Raw genomic sequence first — 18,075 nt, 5'->3', positions numbered from 1 at the left:
CACCACCACACCACACCACACCACACCACACCACCACACCACCACACCACACCACCACACACAGCAGGTAAAGCCTTGCTTAATAATCACATCTCCAGATTCACCACTAGATGTCCCTCCCTCCACACACTAACTCACTGTGCCCTCACACACACACGCTATCAATCTCTCTGTATCGCCACGACAGCTTGCTTTGTAACCTGTGAGGTCCTGAAATATGTGGCACTGTCCAACATCACACACACCACGCTCCTACTCAGCTACAACCCCCCCCCCCTCTCTCTCTCTCTTTCCTTGTAGCTTGGTCTGTCTTTCTCTGATTGTGTGCCTGCCCTGCCATGGCTGTCCTGCTAAGGCGTGTGGGCCGTGTGGCTCTACAGTTGTCCCTGAGACAGACCAGGACCCCCCCCCAGAAGGCCCTGCTGATAGCCACTCTTCTAGGTAGAGTAACCACCACTTAACTCTGCCATAACCCCCGGTTAGAGGGACTGGGTGGGGGTAGAATCAGATGATGTCAGTCTCATCACACCCCAGTCCCCCCTCCCCCCCCCCCGTGCTACAGCCAGCGCAAATAGAGCCCCACAATGGAGCCGTCATAATACCCAGAAAACCTAGCGGTCAAACAGGGAAAAAGATTCCAATTGTTTTGAAAAATGAATTGTTTTGAAAAACATTATATGAAATTTAACCAGGCAGTGTCCAGAGGTTTATAGACAGACATGCATCCCATTATGATACTTAACCAGGCAGTGTCCAGAGGTTTATAGACAGACAGACATGCATCCCATTATGATACTTAACCAGGCAGTGTCCAGAGATTTATAGACAGACATGCATCACATTATATGATACTTAATGTAAATAATCTACCAGTAATAATGGACCCTAACATTCTGATCAATGTCGTCCTATAACTGTCTCATCCTCACCTCTGGGTCAACTTCAAATGGAGGGGAATATTTCATTCTGGATCAATGTTTTCAACATGGCCTCTGTCCTTCAAGGCTCTGTGTGTCTGTCTGTCCATTCTCCTCTTGTCTGTTAACCAATCGTCTTACAGCATCAGCCCTGTTAACCAATCGTTCTTCAGCATCAGCCCTGCATGAAAAAGGTGGGACGTCGGTCGGTGGATGGATCAGACCCGTCTGTCTTTCCGTCTAACAGTGTACAGTGATTGAAATGTGACCTTTGACCTATGTGTTGTTGTTTCTCTCTCTCCCTCCTTGCCCCTCTCTCTCAGCCTGAGTAGCATAGCCCCCCATCCCTCCCTACATCCCTCTCTCCTAGACAGGGTGTGTCAGTCGGGCGTGTCCTCTCTCTCTCTCTCCTCCAATCAGCAGACAGGAGCAGCCAATCAGAAGCAGCCATGTCGGGGTTCAATCTGCTACACCTGATCACCAATGCCAAGCCTGTTACTCTGAAGCCATGTGGGCTCCCTTCAGGTTGAGCTGGGCGCTGTGTGATGTGCTGTGCCTGTCTGCTGTGCTGTGCTCTGCTCTGCTCTGCCCTCTTCTGGTTTTTAATCTCCTTGAGATGTGTGATGTTTTTATGAAGGGTGTGTGTGATGATTTTTTTGTTGTTGTCTCCTGCCGTAAAAAACACTCCCCACCTACATTAGTATTTATGAAGTTAATATTTGATCATTATGGTAATTATTGTAGCATTGAAGTTCTTTTTCATAGGATGTTTACAGCCGGCAGGTTTATTTACCATCTATAATAAATACATTGTAAATATTAAAATATAGAGATACAAAAGGTATTTATTTGAAAGCTTGGTGATTGTGGTGTTTTACTGCAGTTTGGCAATAACAACCCTTCTCACATTCTGCTCAGCCGTCTCTTCTCAGCTACAAACCCCCCCCCCCCCCCCCCCCCCCCCCCCCCCCCCCCCCCCCGCTCATGTCTCTTCTCAGCTACAAACCCCTCGCTGCCTTTTCGGTTAATGGAATAACTCACTGCTTGTCTTCCTTTTAGCATCTAACATACTGTGTTGTTTTTCTTTTTAAATGCTGACTAATGTCAACTTCTTTTATCCAGAGAGATTTGGGTTTTAGACGGCTAGAAAACCAGCAACTTTACATTAATCACGTCACACATGTACTTGTCTAATGTCAGAGGTTTAATATGGCTCTGTTAGTTTATTAGTTTATTGTTTATACATTAGACAGGCTTCAGAAGCCTGTTTACCTGTTTAATTCCTCTGTGACCTGACGTTGTTGAATGGTCTCATTTCATTCGCTGTTTTGTGGCTACAAATACCCTTAAAGGATTGCTCACAGTCCTCGATGAAATACCACACTGACGCTCTGCTCGGTCTGGCTCAACACAGAGACCGCACTGACGCTCTGCTCGGTCTGGCTCCACACAGAGACCACACTGACGCTCTGCTCGGTCTGGCTCCACACAGAGACCGCACTGACGCTCTGCTCGGTCTGGCTCCACACAGAGACCGCACTGACGCTCTGCTCGGTCTGGCTCCACACAGAGACCGCACTGACGCTCTGCTCGGTCTGGCTCCACACAGAGACCACACTGACGCTCTGCTCGGTCTGGCTCCACACAGAGACCGCACTGACGCTCTGCTCGGTCTGGCTCCACACAGAGACCGCACTGACGCTCTGCTCGGTCTGGCTCCACACAGAGACCGCACTGACGCTCTGCTCGGTCTGGCTCCACACAGAGACCGCACTGACGCTCTGCTCGGTCTGGCTCAACACAGAGACCGCACTGACGCTCTGCTCGGTCTGGCTCAACACAGAGACCACACTGACGCTCTGCTCGGTCTGGCTCAACACAGAGACCACACTGACGCTCTGCTCGGTCTGGCTCAACACAGAGACCACACTGACGCTCTGCTCGGTCTGGCTCAACACAGAGACCACACTGACGCTCTGCTCGGTCTGGCTCAACACAGAGACCACACTGACGCTCTGCTCGGTCTGGCTGCACACAGAGACCACACTGACGCTCTGCTCGGTCTGGCTCCACACAGAGACCACACTGACGCTCTGCTCGGTCTGGCTCCACACAGAGACCACACTGACGCTCTGCTCGGTCTGGCTCCACACAGAGACCACACTGACGCTCTGCTCGGTCTGGCTCCACACAGAGACCACACTGACGCTCTGCTCGGTCTGGCTCCACACAGAGACCACACTGACGCTCTGCTCGGTCTGGCTCCACACAGAGACCACACTGACGCTCTGCTCGGTCTGGCTCAACACAGAGACCGCACTGACGCTCTGCTCGGTCTGGCTCCACACAGAGACCACACTGACGCTCTGCTCGGTCTGGCTCCACACAGAGACCGCACTGACGCTCTGCTCGGTCTGGCTCCACACAGAGACCGCACTGACGCTCTGCTCGGTCTGGCTCCACACAGAGACCGCACTGACGCTCTGCTCGGTCTGGCTCCACACAGAGACCACACTGACGCTCTGCTCGGTCTGGCTCCACACAGAGACCGCACTGACGCTCTGCTCGGTCTGGCTCCACACAGAGACCGCACTGACGCTCTGCTCGGTCTGGCTCCACACAGAGACCGCACTGACGCTCTGCTCGGTCTGGCTCCACACAGAGACCGCACTGACGCTCTGCTCGGTCTGGCTCCACACAGAGACCGCACTGACGCTCTGCTCGGTCTGGCTCAACACAGAGACCGCACTGACGCTCTGCTCGGTCTGGCTCACACAGAGACCACACTGACGCTCTGCTCGGTCTGGCTCAACACAGAGACCACACTGACGCTCTGCTCGGTCTGGCTCAACACAGAGACCACACTGACGCTCTGCTCGGTCTGGCTCCACACAGAGACCACACTGACGCTCTGCTCGGTCTGGCTCCACACAGAGACCACACTGACGCTCTGCTCGGTCTGGCTCCACACAGAGACCACACTGACGCTCTGCTCGGTCTGGCTCCACACAGAGACCACACTGACGCTCTGCTCGGTCTGGCTCCACACAGAGACCACACTGACGCTCTGCTCGGTCTGGCTCCACACAGAGACCACACTGACGCTCTGCTCGGTCTGGCTCCACACAGAGACCACACTGACGCTCTGCTCGGTCTGGCTCCACACAGAGACCGCACTGACGCTCTGCTCGGTCTGGCTCCACACAGAGACCACACTGACGCTCTGCTCGGTCTGGCTCCACACAGAGACCACACTGACGCTCTGCTCGGTCTGGCTCAACACAGAGACCACACTGACGCTCTGCTCGGTCTGGCTCCACACAGAGACCACACTGACGCTCTGCTCGGTCTGGCTCTGACGCTCTGCTTGGTCTGGCTCCACACAGAGACCGCACTGACGCTCTGCTCGGTCTGGCTCCACACAGAGACCACACTGACGCTCTGCTTGGTCTGGCTCCACACAGAGACTGTTTGGGTTGGGAGAACCACCTAGAAGGAGGGAGAGATGGAGGGGGGAGAGAGAGGGAGAGAGATGGTGGAAAAGGAGGGAAAGACAGACAGGTGGACGGAGGGAGGGAGGGAGAGATGGAGGAGAGAGAGAGAGAGACCGATGGTGGAAAAGGAGGGAGAGACAGACAGGTGGACGGAGGGAGGGAGGGAGAGATGGAGGAGAGAGAGAGAGAGACCGATGGTGGAAAAGGAGGGAGAGACAGACAGGCGGGAGGGAGGGAGAGATGGAGGGAGGGAGGGAGAGAGAGATGGGGGGAGAGAGACAGATGGTGGAAAAGGAGGGGGAGAGAGGGAGGGAGAGAGAGAGATAAAAAAGAAGAAGGTCGAATGAGAAGCCATAAGTTTGACAAGTTAAAATAAGCAAGCGGGGGTAGCAGAGAACAAACCTTGCTTACAATTAGGAAACAATATTTACACTTGAGGTTGAAAAGCCAGGAAGTCTGAGAAATGGGCTAATTTGGAAGGTTGACCCCCAGCTACATCAGAGCAGGGACCAGGCTACAGTCACAGGGGATGCATTCCAGGGGTCCTCCCTAATGGCACCCTATTCCCTATATAGTGCACTACTTTTGACCAGAACCTATGGCACCCTATTCCCTATATAGTGCACTACTATTGACCAGAGTCCTATGGCACCCTATTCCCTATATAGTGCACTACTTTTGACCAGAACCTATGGCACCCTATTCCCTATATAGTGCACTACTATTGACCAGAGTCCTATGGAACCCTATTCCCTATATAGTGCACTACTATTGACCAGAGTCATATGGAACCCTATTCCCTATATAGTGCACTACTTTTGACCAGAACCTATGGCACCCTATGGTGCCCTTAGAGGCCACATTCCAAGACGAGTTCTTTATTGGCTCTCAGAAGACACATGGAAACAGTGGTAGTTTCCCTCATTCACTTTCATCTCGGTAGGACCTCGTCCTTTGGGGCGGCAGGTAGCTTAGTGGTTAGAGCATTGGGCCAGTAACCAAAAGGTTGCTAGATCGAATCCCCGATCTCTCGAATCTCCGAGCTGACAACGTACAAATCTGTCGTTCTGCCCCTGAACAGGCAGTTAACCCACTGTTCCTAGGCCGTCATTGAAAATAAGAATTTGTTCTTAACTGACTTGCCTAGTTAAATGAAGGTAAAATGTTTTAATTCACTACACCCCTTCCCAAAAAACAGAGGGAGGGAGTACACCATCCCCCCTTACCCCACTCAGTCAGTCAGTCAGTAGGAGGGCACCCTCTACCATCCCCTTACCTCACACAGTCAGTCAGTAGGAGAGTACCCTCTACCATCCCCTTACCTCACACACAGTCAGTCAGTCAGTAGGAGAGTACCCTCTACCATCCCCTTACCTCACACAGTCAGTCAGTAGGAGAGTACCCTCTACCATCCCCTTACCTCACACAGTCAGTCAGTCAGTAGGAGAGTACCCTCTACCATCCCCTTACCTCGCAGTCAGTCAGTAGGAGAGTACCCTCTACCATCCCCTTACCTCGCAGTCAGTCAGTAGGAGAGTACCCTCTACCATCCCCTTACCTCACACAGTCAGTCAGTAGGAGAGTACCCTCTACCATCCCCCCTTACCTCACACAGTCAGTCAGTAGGAGAGTACCCTCTACCATCCCCTTACCTCACACACAGTCAGTCAGTAGGAGAGTACCCTCTACCATCCCCTTACCTCACACACAGTCAGTCAGTAGGAGAGTACCCTCTACCATCCCCTTACCTCACACAGTCAGTCAGTAGGAGAGTACCCTCTACCATCCCCCCTTACCTCACACAGTCAGTCAGTAGGAGAGTACCCTCTACCATCCCCTTACCTCACACAGTCAGTCAGTCAGTAGGAGAGTACCCTCTACCATCCCCCCTTACCTCACACAGTCAGTCAGTCAGTAGGAGAGTACCCTCTACCATCCCCTTACCTCACACACAGTCAGTCAGTAGGAGAGTACCCTCTACCATCCCCTTACCTCACACTGTCAGTCAGTCAGTAGGAGAGTACCCTCTACCATCCCCTTACCTCACACAGTCAGTCAGTAGGAGAGTACCCTCTACCATCCCCTTACCTCACACGGTCAGTCAGTCAGTAGGAGAGTACCCTCTACCATCCCCTTACCTCGCAGTCAGTCAGTAGGAGAGTACCCTCTACCATCCCCTTACCTCACACAGTCAGTCAGTCAGTAGGAGAGTACCCTCTACCATCCCCTTACCTCACACAGTCAGTCAGTCAGTAGGAGAGTACCCTCTACCATCCCCTTACCTCGCAGTCAGTCAGTAGGAGAGTACCCTCTACCATCCCCTTACCTCGCAGTCAGTCAGTAGGAGAGTACCCTCTACCATCCCCTTACCTCACACAGTCAGTCAGTAGGAGAGTACCCTCTACCATCCCCCCTTACCTCACACAGTCAGTCAGTAGGAGAGTACCCTCTACCATCCCCTTACCTCACACACAGTCAGTCAGTAGGAGAGTACCCTCTACCATCCCCTTACCTCACACACAGTCAGTCAGTAGGAGAGTACCCTCTACCATCCCCTTACCTCACACAGTCAGTCAGTAGGAGAGTACCCTCTACCATCCCCCCTTACCTCACACAGTCAGTCAGTAGGAGAGTACCCTCTACCATCCCCTTACCTCACACAGTCAGTCAGTCAGTAGGAGAGTACCCTCTACCATCCCCCCTTACCTCACACAGTCAGTCAGTCAGTAGGAGAGTACCCTCTACCATCCCCTTACCTCACACAGTCAGTCAGTCAGTAGGAGAGTACCCTCTACCATCCCCCCTTACCTCACACACACAGTCAGTCAGTAGGAGAGTACCCTCTACCATCCCCTTACCTCACACACAGTCAGTCAGTAGGAGAGTACCCTCTACCATCCCCTTACCTCACACACAGTCAGTCAGTAGGAGAGTACCCTCTACCATCCCCTTACCTCACACAGTCAGTCAGTCGTGGAAGAACATGGAGGCAGTCCTGTTTCAGTTTAAACCAACATTCCACACACACACACACACACACACACACACACACACACACACACACACACACACACACACACACACACACACACACTCCCTTCCTAGTTCACCCCCTTGTGCGTAAAAAGTAACTTTCCCCCCACTGGACATAGAAAAGTGGGCATCAATGGAGTCCATTCACTTCCCCGCCTTTAACGTCCCCTTGTATTTTCTCCATTCATATGGTTTCAATCTAACAGGCAGGAATTCTCCACATAGTCCACATGAGAAGACCCCCCCCCCCCCCTCCCCTCCCTCCCAAACCACACACACACACACCTCCTCCCCAAAACCTGAAACGGGAACGACCTCACCGGCAGCCAGATTCCTGCTCCGCACGGGGAAAATCCCAACGTTCCAGAAATGGAAAACAAAGTTACTTCCTTTTTTAAAGAAACGACAATGGTTACCGAAGCCCCGGCAGCACACTACGGCTGCATTCAAAACGCCATTTACTGTTCCCCGTGTAGCGCCCATAAAGGCGTCGTCATGCTTCCCATTCGGAAAAAAAAGTTGTGAAATGTTTGTGCTCATATTATGACAATGATTGCGTGACGTTTTTTGTTGTTATCGGGCTTCGTCAAGGGCCGTTTCGTACACACTTCTTTCCCCTCTCGAAGCAAGTCGGAAGTTCAGGAGCTGAAGTCGACACCCCTTTGTCATGTCATTGGTCAACAGTATGGATTCTTCAATGAACTGTCATGTCGTTGGTCAACAGAATGGATTCTTCAATGAACTGTCATGTCGTTGGTCAACAGACTGGATTCTTCAATGAACTGTCATGTCATTGGTCAACAGAATGGATTCTTCAATGAACTGTCATGTCGTTGGTCAACAGAATGGATTCTTCAATGAACTGTCATGTCGTTGGTCAACAGAATGGATTCTTCAATGAACTGTCATGTCGTTGGTCAACAGAATGGATTCTTCAATGAACTGTCATGTCGTTGGTCAACAGAATGGATTCTTCAATGAACTGTCATGTCGTTGGTCAACAGACTGGATTCTTCAATGAACTGTCATGTCGTTGGTCAACAGAATGGATTCTTCAATGAACTGTCATGTCGTTGGTCAACAGAATGGATTCTTCAATGAACTGTCATGTCGTTGGTCAACAGAATGGATTCTTCAATTAACTGTTTGTCATTTAACGATAGACAAATTGTTTTCACGCTCATTTTTTTTCCACATGAGAAAATACTGCAGCAAACTGTTTTAGATATAAAATTGTGCGACTAAGATCTTGTTAAAATTAATGACAGATTTCTTGTTACTCAACATTACATACTTTCCACTAGATGTTGGAACATTGCTGCTATAACAGCCTCCACTCATCTGGGAAGGCTTTCCACTAGATGTTGGAACATTGCTGCTATAACAGCCTCCACTCTTCTGGGAAGGCTTTCCACTAGATGTTGGAACATTGCTGCTATAACAGCCTCCACTCTTCTGGGAAGGCTTTCCACTAGATGTTGGAACATTGCTGTGGGGACTTGCTTCCATTCAGCCACAAAAGCATTAGTGAGGTCGGGCACTGATGTTGTGCGATTAGGACTGGCTCACAGTCGGCGTTCCAATTCTTCTCAAAGGTGTTCGGTGAGGTTGAGGTCAGGGTTCTGTGCAGGCCAGTCAAGTTCTTCCACACTGATCTCGAAAAAATCATTTCTGTATGGGCCTCCGCTTCATGCTAAAACAGGAAAGAACCCTCCCCAAACTGTTGCCACAAAGTTGGAAGCACAGAATCGTCTAGAATGTCATTGTACGCTGTAGCGTTAAGATTTCCCTTCACTGGAACTAAGGGGCCGGAACCATGAAAAACAGCCCCAGACCATTATTCCTCCTCCACCGAACTTTACAGTTGTCACTATGCATTGGGGCTGGTAGTGTTCTCTTGGCATCCTCCAAACCCAGTTTCGTCCGTCGGACTGCCAGATGGTGAAGCGTGTCTCATCACTCCAGAGAATATGTTTCCACTGGCGACAACTTTACCTCCCTCCAGCCGACGCTCGGCGTAGCGCATGGTGATCTTAGGCTTGTGTGCGGCTGCTCGGGCCATGGAAACCCATTTTCATGAAGCTCCCGACGAACAGTTATTGTGCTGAAGTTGCTTCCAGAGGCAGTTTGGAACTCGGTAGTGAGTGTTGCAACCGAGGACAGATTATTTTTACGCGCTTCAGCACTCGGCGGTCCCGTTCTGTGAGCTTGTGTGGCCTACCACTTCACAGCTGAGCCGTTGTTGCTCCTAGACATTTAAACTTCACAATAACAGCACAGTTGACCGGAACAGCTCTAGCAAGGCAGAAATTTGACAAACGGACTTATTGGAAAGATGGCATCCTATGACGGTGCCACGTTGAAAGGACATTCTACTGCCAATGTTTGTCTATGGAGATTGCATGGCTGTTTAATCGATTTTATACACCTGTCAGTAACGAGAGTGGCTGAAATAGCCAAATCCACTAATTTGAAGGGTTGTCCACATACACTATACACAAAAGTGTCTTAGAATAATTGTGACTATGTTGAGGAAGTGTATACTGGCTAAGGCGTGTCAAGATGGACAAAACCGTACTATTGTCTCTTTTTTTCTCATTTTTCAAGCAAAGGTCTTTTTTTAAGGGACTATGGCGAGCACGCTTGTTTGGTTGGATAAGGCACCAGCCGAACCGAAGCATGTGGGAGCCTTAAGACTCTGGTCTAAAGTAGTGCACTTTGTAGGGAATAGGGTCCTGGTCTAAAGTAGTGCACTATGTAGGGAATAGGGCCCTGGTCTAAAGTAGTGAACTAAATAGGGAATAGGGTGCCATTTTGAGATGCAACCCTACTAAGGACTCAGCAGTGATTTCCTTGCAGAAGAAGGCTGTGACGATGGTGATGGTGATCAATGGAGGAGATGAAGGAGGGGGAATGTGAAGGCATCATACAATGTTAGGAAATTACCATCCAGTTTCAGCCTGTAATTATAAACCTGCAGTCAGCGACGTCTCCTTAACAAAATGGCGTACTGATGGACATCTAGCTCCCCTGTCCCGCCTCTCATCTAGCTCCCCTGTCCCGCCTCTCATCTAGCTCCCCTGTCCCCTGTCCCGCCTCTCATCTAGCTCCCCTGTCCCCTGTCCCGCCTCTCATCTAGCTCCCCTGTCCCGCCTCACATCTAGCTCCCCTGTCCCGCCTCTCATCTAGCTCCCCTGTCCCGCCTCTCATCTAGCTCCCCTGTCCCCCCTCTCATCTAGCTCCCCTGTCCCCTGTCCCGCCTCTCATCTAGCTCCCCTGTTCCGCCACTCATCTAGCTCCAATGTCCCCTGTCCCGCCTCTCATCTAACTCCCCTGTCCCCTGTCCCGCCTCTCATCTAGCTCCCCTGTCCCCTGTACCGCCTCTCATCTAGCTCCCCTGTCCCGCCTCTCATCTAGCTCCCCTGTCCCTCCTCTCATCTAGCTCCCCTGTCCCGCATCTCATCTAGCTCCCCTGTCCCTCTCATCTAGCTCCCCTGTCCCCCCTCTCATCTAGCTCCCCTGTCCCTCTCATCTAGCTCCCCTGTCCCCTGTCCCGCCTCTCATCTAGCTCCCCTGTCCCCTGTCCCGCCTCTCATCTAGCTCCCCTGTCCCCTGTTCCGCCTCTCATCTAGCTCCCCTGTCCCGCCTCTCATCTAGCTCCCCTGTCCTGCCTCTCATCTAGCTCCCCTGTCCCTCCTCTCATCTAGCTCCCCTGTCCCGCATCTCATCTAGCTCCCCTGTCCCGCATCTCATCTAGCTCCCCTGTCCCTCTCATCTAGCTCCCCTGTCCCCCCTCTCATCTAGCTCCCCTGTCCCTCTCATCTAGCTCCCCTGTCCCCTGTCCCGCCTCTCATCTAGCTCCCCTGTCCCCTGTTCCGCCTCTCATCTAGCTCCCCTGTCCCGCCTCTCATCTAGCTCCCCTGTCCCGCCTCTCATCTAGCTCCCCTGTCCCTCCTCTCATCTAGCTCCCCTGTCCCGCATCTCATCTAGCTCCCCTGTCCCGCCTCTCATCTAGCTCCCCTGTCCCGCCTCTCATCTAGCTCCCCTGTCCCCTGTCCCGCCTCTCATCTAGCTCCCCTGTCCCCTGTCCCTCTCATCTAGCTCCCCTGTCATCTCGGGTTAACCCAGAACTGAAACCTTGAGTACATTTGGGGTCACAAGCTTTGACTTTTACATATCCTCTGTCCACTAGAGATTTTTACCTAGACTATATTTGAGTTGTTAGCTTTGTGGAATCAGTCTGGTCTGCTCCAGGACATGCTTTGGCTGTAGCACCCCCCCCCCCCCCCCCCCCCCCCCCACACACACACACTAACTGTAGAGACTGTCATGATCAATGCAAAAACAGTGGTCAGTTCCAGGCAAGAGTCAAGTAATTACAATCTAAAAACCAAAGTTTTCATTCACACCTCCCCACTTGTATGACATTTAGTTTAATGTTGATGAAGTGATGAACGAGTGCTCGTCTTGCCTGGAACCTGAGTGATATGAGAGCAGTGCCTGAGCATCTTGTTTAGACAAGGGAGTGTGATGAGTAGCTAGGGTCCTGAGTTTCTCCTGACCTAAGAAAACTCCTGGCCCTAGTGGTGATGATTTATAAATAATGATGAGGGACTAGTAAAGGCAGAAGGGGTCAGGGGGGAGACAGAACGGAGGAGACGCACCGTCCCTCACCACCCCTCCCTCCTCCTGACCACAGTAGTGGTTCTGAGACCCTCCCCCTGACCACAGTAGTGGTTCTGAGACCTTAACTCTTCCCTTCTCCTCCTATAGGAACCTGCCGGACCAAGAAGACATGGCCCAAGTCCTTCTCTCAGGAGGAGCTGAAGAAACGTCTCTCCCCCATTCAGTTCCATGTCACCCAGGAGAAAGGAACAGAGAGGTATAGCCCCCCCCCCCCCCCCCCCCAAAAGCCTACAGTATAGAAACCCCCAAAGCCTACAGTATAGAAACCCCCAAAGCCTACAGTATAGGGACCCCCTAAGCCTACAGTATAGGGACCCCCAAAGCCTACACTATAGGGACCCCCAAAGCCTACAGTATAGGGACCCCCAAAGCCTACACTATAGGGACCCCCAAAGCCTACACTATAGGGACCCCCAAAGCCTACAGTATAGAGACCCCCAAAGCCTACAGTATAGAAACCCCCAAAGCCTACAGTATAGGGACCCCAAAAGTCTACAGTATGGACCCCAAAAGCCTACAGTATGGACCCCCAAAGCCTACAGTATAGGGACCCCCAAAGCCTACACTATTGGGACCCCAAAAGTCTACAGTATGGACCCCAAAAGCCTACAGTATAGGGAACCCAAAGCCTACAGTATAGGGACCCCCAAAGCCTACAGTATAGAAACCCCCAAAGCCTACAGTATAGGGACCCCCAAAGCCTACACTATAGGGACCCCAAAAGTCTACAGCCTACAGGGCATTTGGAAAGTATTCAGACCCCTTGATATTTTGTTACGTTACAGCCTTATTCTAAAATGGGTTAAATAGTTGTTTTCCCTCCATCTACACATAATACCCCACAATGACATCACAATACCCCACAATGACATCACAATACCGCACAATGACATCACAATACCCCACAATGACATCACAATACCCCCACAATGACATCACAATACCCCCACAATGACATCACAATACCCCACAATGACATCACAATACCCCACAATGACATCACAATACCCCACAATGACAAAGCAAAAACAGGTTTGTAGAAATGTTTGCAAATGTATAAACAAATAAATGAACTGATATGTAAATGTGATAAGTATTCAGACCCTTTAGTCAGCACTGTGTTGAAGCTCCTTTGGCAGCGATTACAGCCTCCAGTCTTCTTGGGTAGGACGCTACAAGCTTGGCACACCTGTATTTTGGGAATTTCTCCCATTTTTCTCTGCAGATCCTCCCAGAGTTCCTGAGCGCTCTGGAGCAGGTTTTCATCAAGAATCTCTCTGTTCTTTGCTCTGTTCATGTTTCCCTCGAACCTGACTAGTCTCCCAGTCCCCGTCGATGGAAAAACATCCCCACCAGCATGATGCTGCCACCACCGTGCTTCACCATAGGGATGGTGCCACCACTATGCTTCACCATAGGGATGCTGCCACCACCGTGCTTCACCGTAGGGATGGTGCCACCACCATGCTTCACCATAGGGATGCTGCCAGGTTTCCTCCAGACGTGGCTTTTGGCATTCAGGCCAAACAGTTCAATCTTGGTTTCATCCGACAAGAGAATCTTGTTTCTCGTGGTCAGAGTCTTTAGGTGCCTTTTGGCAAACTCCAAGTGGGCTGTCATGTGTCTTTTACTGAGATGCTGTCCTGAGGTGCTGTCCAGAAGGACAACCATCTCCACAGAGGGGCCCTGAAGCTCTGTCAGAGTGACGATCGGGTTCTTGGTCACTTCCTCTGACCAAGGCCCTTCTCCACGGATTTCTCAGTTTAGCCAGGAAGCCAGCTCTAGGAAGAGTCTTGGTGGTTCCAAACTTCTTTCATTTAAGAACGAGGGAGGCCACTGTTCTTGGGGACCTTCAGTACTGCAGAAATGTTTTGGTACCCTTCCCCAGATCTGTGCCTTGACACAATCCTGTCTCTGAGCTCTTTCATGGCTTGGTTTTTGCTCATGACATGCACTGTCAACTGTGAGACCTTTTTATATAGACGGACATGTGCCTTTCTAAATCATGTCTAATCAATAGAATTTACCACAGGTGGACTCCAATCAAGTTGTAGAAACATCTGAAGGATGATCAATGGAAACAGGATGTACCTGAGCTACATTTTTGAGTCTCATAGCAAAGGGTCTGTAAATGCTTATGTAAATAAGGTATTCCTGTTATTTTTTTGCAAAGATTTCTAAAAACTTGTTTTTGATTTGTCATTATGGGGTATTGTGATGTCATTATGGGGTATTGTGATGTCATTATGGGGTATTGTGATGTCATTATGGGGTATTGTGATGTCATTATGGGGTATTGTGATGTCATTATGGGGTATTGTGATGTCATTATGGGGTATCGTGTGTAGATTGATGAGGAAATTGTTTTATTTGAATCCAACTTTAGAATAAGGCTGTAACGTAACAAAAAGTCAAGGGGTCTGAATACTTTCCAAATGCACAGTACAGTAAAGGGCCCCCCCAAAAGCCTACAGTATACAGTCCACTGACCCCAGTAGTTGGAAGAGGGAGAAAAGTCAATCAAGTCAATTCATTTAGGGGGGTATATAGTGTACAACAATAAGCATTTCTGTAAACACCAATGAAAGGGAAAAGATGTGTAAGAATTATTGCGTAATTATAGTAATTAAGATACGTGATTTTTTTTGTTGTTGTTGTGTGTCATTTTTCCCCAAACGCAACGTTCCAGAACATTCCTGTGTCACATCGACATTAAAGCTTGGCTGGCGTATCCTAACGGTCCTAGCTGGGTCCACATTAACCCGTCTTTAGAGGCTGCAGCGTGTCTAGTCAGTCGGCAGCAAAACTGTTGTTTGCTGTAAAATAAGGGGGAATTCTCAAAATGGGACCATATTCCCCAATGGGCTCTGTCAAAAACAGTGTTCTATATAGGGAATAGGGGGCCATTTGGGCTCTGGTCCAAAACACTGCTTTAAATAGGGAATAGGGTGCCATTTGGGCTCTGGTCAAAAACACTGCTCTATATAGGGAATAGGGTGCCATTTGGGCTCTGGTCAAAAACACTGCTTTAAATAGGGAATAGGGGGCCATTTGGGCTCTGGTCAAAAACACTGCTCTATATAGGGAATAGGGTGCCATTTGGGCTCTGGTCCAAAACACTGCTTTATATAGGGAATAGGGGGCCATTTGGGCTCTGGTCAAAAACACTGCTCTATATAGGGAATAGGGTGCCATTTGGGCTCTGGTCCAAAACACTGCTTTAAATAGGGAATAGGGGGCCATTTGGGCTCTGGTCAAAAACACTGCTCTATATAGGGAATAGGGTGCCATTTGTGCTCTGGTCAAAAACACTGCTTTATATAGGGAATAGGGGGCCATTTGGGCTCTGGTCAAAAACACTGCTCTATATAGGGAATAGGGTGCCATTTGGGCTCTGGTCAAAAACACTGCTTTATATAGGGAATAGGGGGCCATTTGGGCTCTGGTCAAAAACACTGCTTTATATAGGGAATAGGGGGCCATTTGGGCTCTGTCAAAAACAGTGTTCTATATAGGGAATAGGGGGCCATTTGGGCTCTGGTCAAAAATGCTGCTTTATATAGGGAATAGGGGGCCATTTGGGCTCTGGTCAAAAACACTGCTTTATATAGGGAATAGGGGGCCATTTGGGACACAAAGAAGAAACTCAGTGACACTAGTCTCCACCCATGATGTTCTTATTGAGGCGCATTGGGCCTATAACTGTTATTATGTGGTTGTGTTAAGTTGAGTGCACTAACCGTTGCTCTGGATAAATGACTAAAATGACTTGCCTGGACTGTACGAGTGTAACTAGTGTAACTAGTGTAACTAGTGCGTTGATCCATCTCCCCCTCACAGTGCCTTCAGAGGGGAATACACTGAATATAAAGAGGATGGCATCTACACCTGTGTCGTCTGTGGCTCCCCGCTGTTCAAGTAAGTTCTTAGAATGTCGGTGACATCATTACTGTATCCCCACTTCCTATCTCCTTCTGACTGGTCTAACCTTCCTCTCCTCAGAGCTAGTTTAGTCCCTTCTAGTCTCTCTCTAATTTGGTTAAAGAGGCACTGTCCCTCCTCTTAGTCCCTAGTCTCTCTCTGATTGGTTAAAGAGGCACTGTCCCTCCTCTTAGTCCCTAGTCTCTCTCTAATTGGTTAAAGAGGCACTGTCGCTCCTCTTAGTCCCTAGTCTCTCTCTAATTGGTTAAAGAGGCACTGTCCCTCCTCTTAGTCCTTAGTCTCTCTTTAATTGGTTATAGAGGCACTGTCCCTCCTCTTAGTCCCTTGTCTCTCTCTGATTGGTTAAAGAGCCCCTGGCTTGTCCCGGCAGTGGCCTGTCTGACCCATTTTAAAGGTTAACTGTAGCATCCCCTGAGCCTCGTTACCAGGTCGCCTGTTTCCCTCCGCAACACACAGAGCTTCAAAGACAACCGGACAGGAATAACAGCTAGGGTAGTCTTACAGAGATAGACACGTACACACGCGCAAATAGGACACACACACACACACAGCCTCGTAGCTTAGACCCTATGTTCCCATTGGAGACGGTTTGGGAAGAACATCCCATGTAATATCAAGGAGAGGAGAAAACACCATTTAATTTATCTTTATTTATTGTATTTATTGTTGTTGTTGTTGTTGTTGTTGTTGTTGTTGTTGTTGTTGTTGTTGTTGTTGTTGTTGTTGTTGTTGTTGTTGTATTTATTGTTGTTGTTGTTGTTGTTGTTGTTGTTGTTGTTGTTGCAAATGTTGTTGTTGTTGTTGTTGTATTTATTGTTGTTGTTGTTGTTGTTGTTGTTGTTGTTGTTGTTGTTGTTGTTGTTGTACTTTTGAAGTGCCTGCTGCTTTTTGTATTGTTTTTTTGAGTTGAGAGAAAAGAGACTTTGTCTAAAATCCGCCGTCTCCCTTTTTGCAGGTCAGAGACCAAGTTTGACTCTGGATCAGGTAGGTTTGATACAGAAAACATTTTAACCCTCACACGTTATCCCATGACTTCATCTGGCACCGACCAACCGCCTCACAAGGCAAGGCAACGCCGAGGACGAGTCACGTTGTCTTGTTTCCCTTCACTTGCTTCATGGCAAAATACATGGTAGAATATACCTTGTATTGAGTCCCAACTTGCACCCTATTCCCTATTTTGTGCACTACTTTAGACCAGGGCCCCATAGGGGTAGTGCACTACTTTAGACCAAGGCCCTATAGGGGTAGTGCACTACTTTAGACCAGGGCCCATAGGGGTAGTGCACTACTTTAGACCAGGGCCCCATAGGGGTAGTGCACTACTTTAGACCAGGGCCCCATAGGGGTAGTGCACTACTTTAGACCAGGGCCCCATAGGGGTAGTGCACTACTTTAGACCAGGGCCCATAGGGGTAGTGCACTACTTTAGACCAGGGCCCCATAGGGGTAGTGCACTACTTTAGACCAGGGCCCATAGGGGTAGTGCACTACTTTAGACCAGGGCCCATATGGGTAGTGCACTACTTTAGACCAGGGCCCCATAGGGGCAGTGCACTACTTTAGACCAGGACCCATAGGGGCAGTGCACTACTTTAGATCAGGGCCCCATAGGGGTAGTGCACTACTTTAGACCAGGGCCCCATAGGGGTAGTGCACTACTTTAGACCAGGGCCCATAGGGGTAGTGCACTACTTTAGACCAGGGCCCATAGGGGTAGTGCACTACTTTAGACCAGGGCCCATAGGGGTAGTGCACTACTTTAGACCAGGGCCCCATAGGGGTAGTGCACTACTTTAGACCAGGGCCCATAGGGGTAGTGCACTACTTTAGACCAGGGCCCATATGGGTAGTGCACTACTTTAGACCAGGGCCCCATAGGGGCAGTGCACTACTTTAGACCAGGACCCATAGGGGCAGTGCACTACTTTAGATCAGGGCCCCATAGGGGTAGTGCACTACTTTAGACCAGGGCCCCATAGGGGTAGTGCACTACTTTAGAC

At 49.9% G+C, this 18,075-nt stretch overlaps 1 protein-coding gene across 5 annotated transcripts in view; it reads left to right on the top strand.

Moving 5' to 3' along the window:
* The window catches only part of LOC139392566 (methionine-R-sulfoxide reductase B3, mitochondrial-like), a 49,049-nt gene that overhangs the window by 18,372 nt on the left and 12,602 nt on the right, over nucleotides 1-18,075 (top strand). For 3 of the 5 annotated variants that reach the window (XM_071140612.1, XM_071140609.1, XM_071140610.1), the window contains exons 2-6: nucleotides 301-441; nucleotides 1,241-1,442; nucleotides 12,218-12,326; nucleotides 15,971-16,048; nucleotides 17,028-17,056. In XM_071140612.1, the coding sequence (XP_070996713.1) occupies nucleotides 1,367-1,442; nucleotides 12,218-12,326; nucleotides 15,971-16,048; nucleotides 17,028-17,056 (292 nt within the window). In that variant the 5' untranslated portion in view covers nucleotides 301-441; nucleotides 1,241-1,366. The remainder of the gene's footprint in view (nucleotides 1-300; nucleotides 442-1,240; nucleotides 1,443-12,217; nucleotides 12,327-15,970; nucleotides 16,049-17,027; nucleotides 17,057-18,075) is intronic. The other 2 variants (XM_071140611.1, XM_071140613.1) reach the window with 1 other exon arrangement.

The sequence above is a fragment of the Oncorhynchus clarkii genome, chromosome 33 (assembly GCF_045791955.1).
Source record: "Oncorhynchus clarkii lewisi isolate Uvic-CL-2024 chromosome 33, UVic_Ocla_1.0, whole genome shotgun sequence".
Classification (NCBI taxonomy): domain Eukaryota; kingdom Metazoa; phylum Chordata; class Actinopteri; order Salmoniformes; family Salmonidae; genus Oncorhynchus; species Oncorhynchus clarkii.
This window is presented reverse-complemented; position numbering and strand designations above follow the sequence as displayed.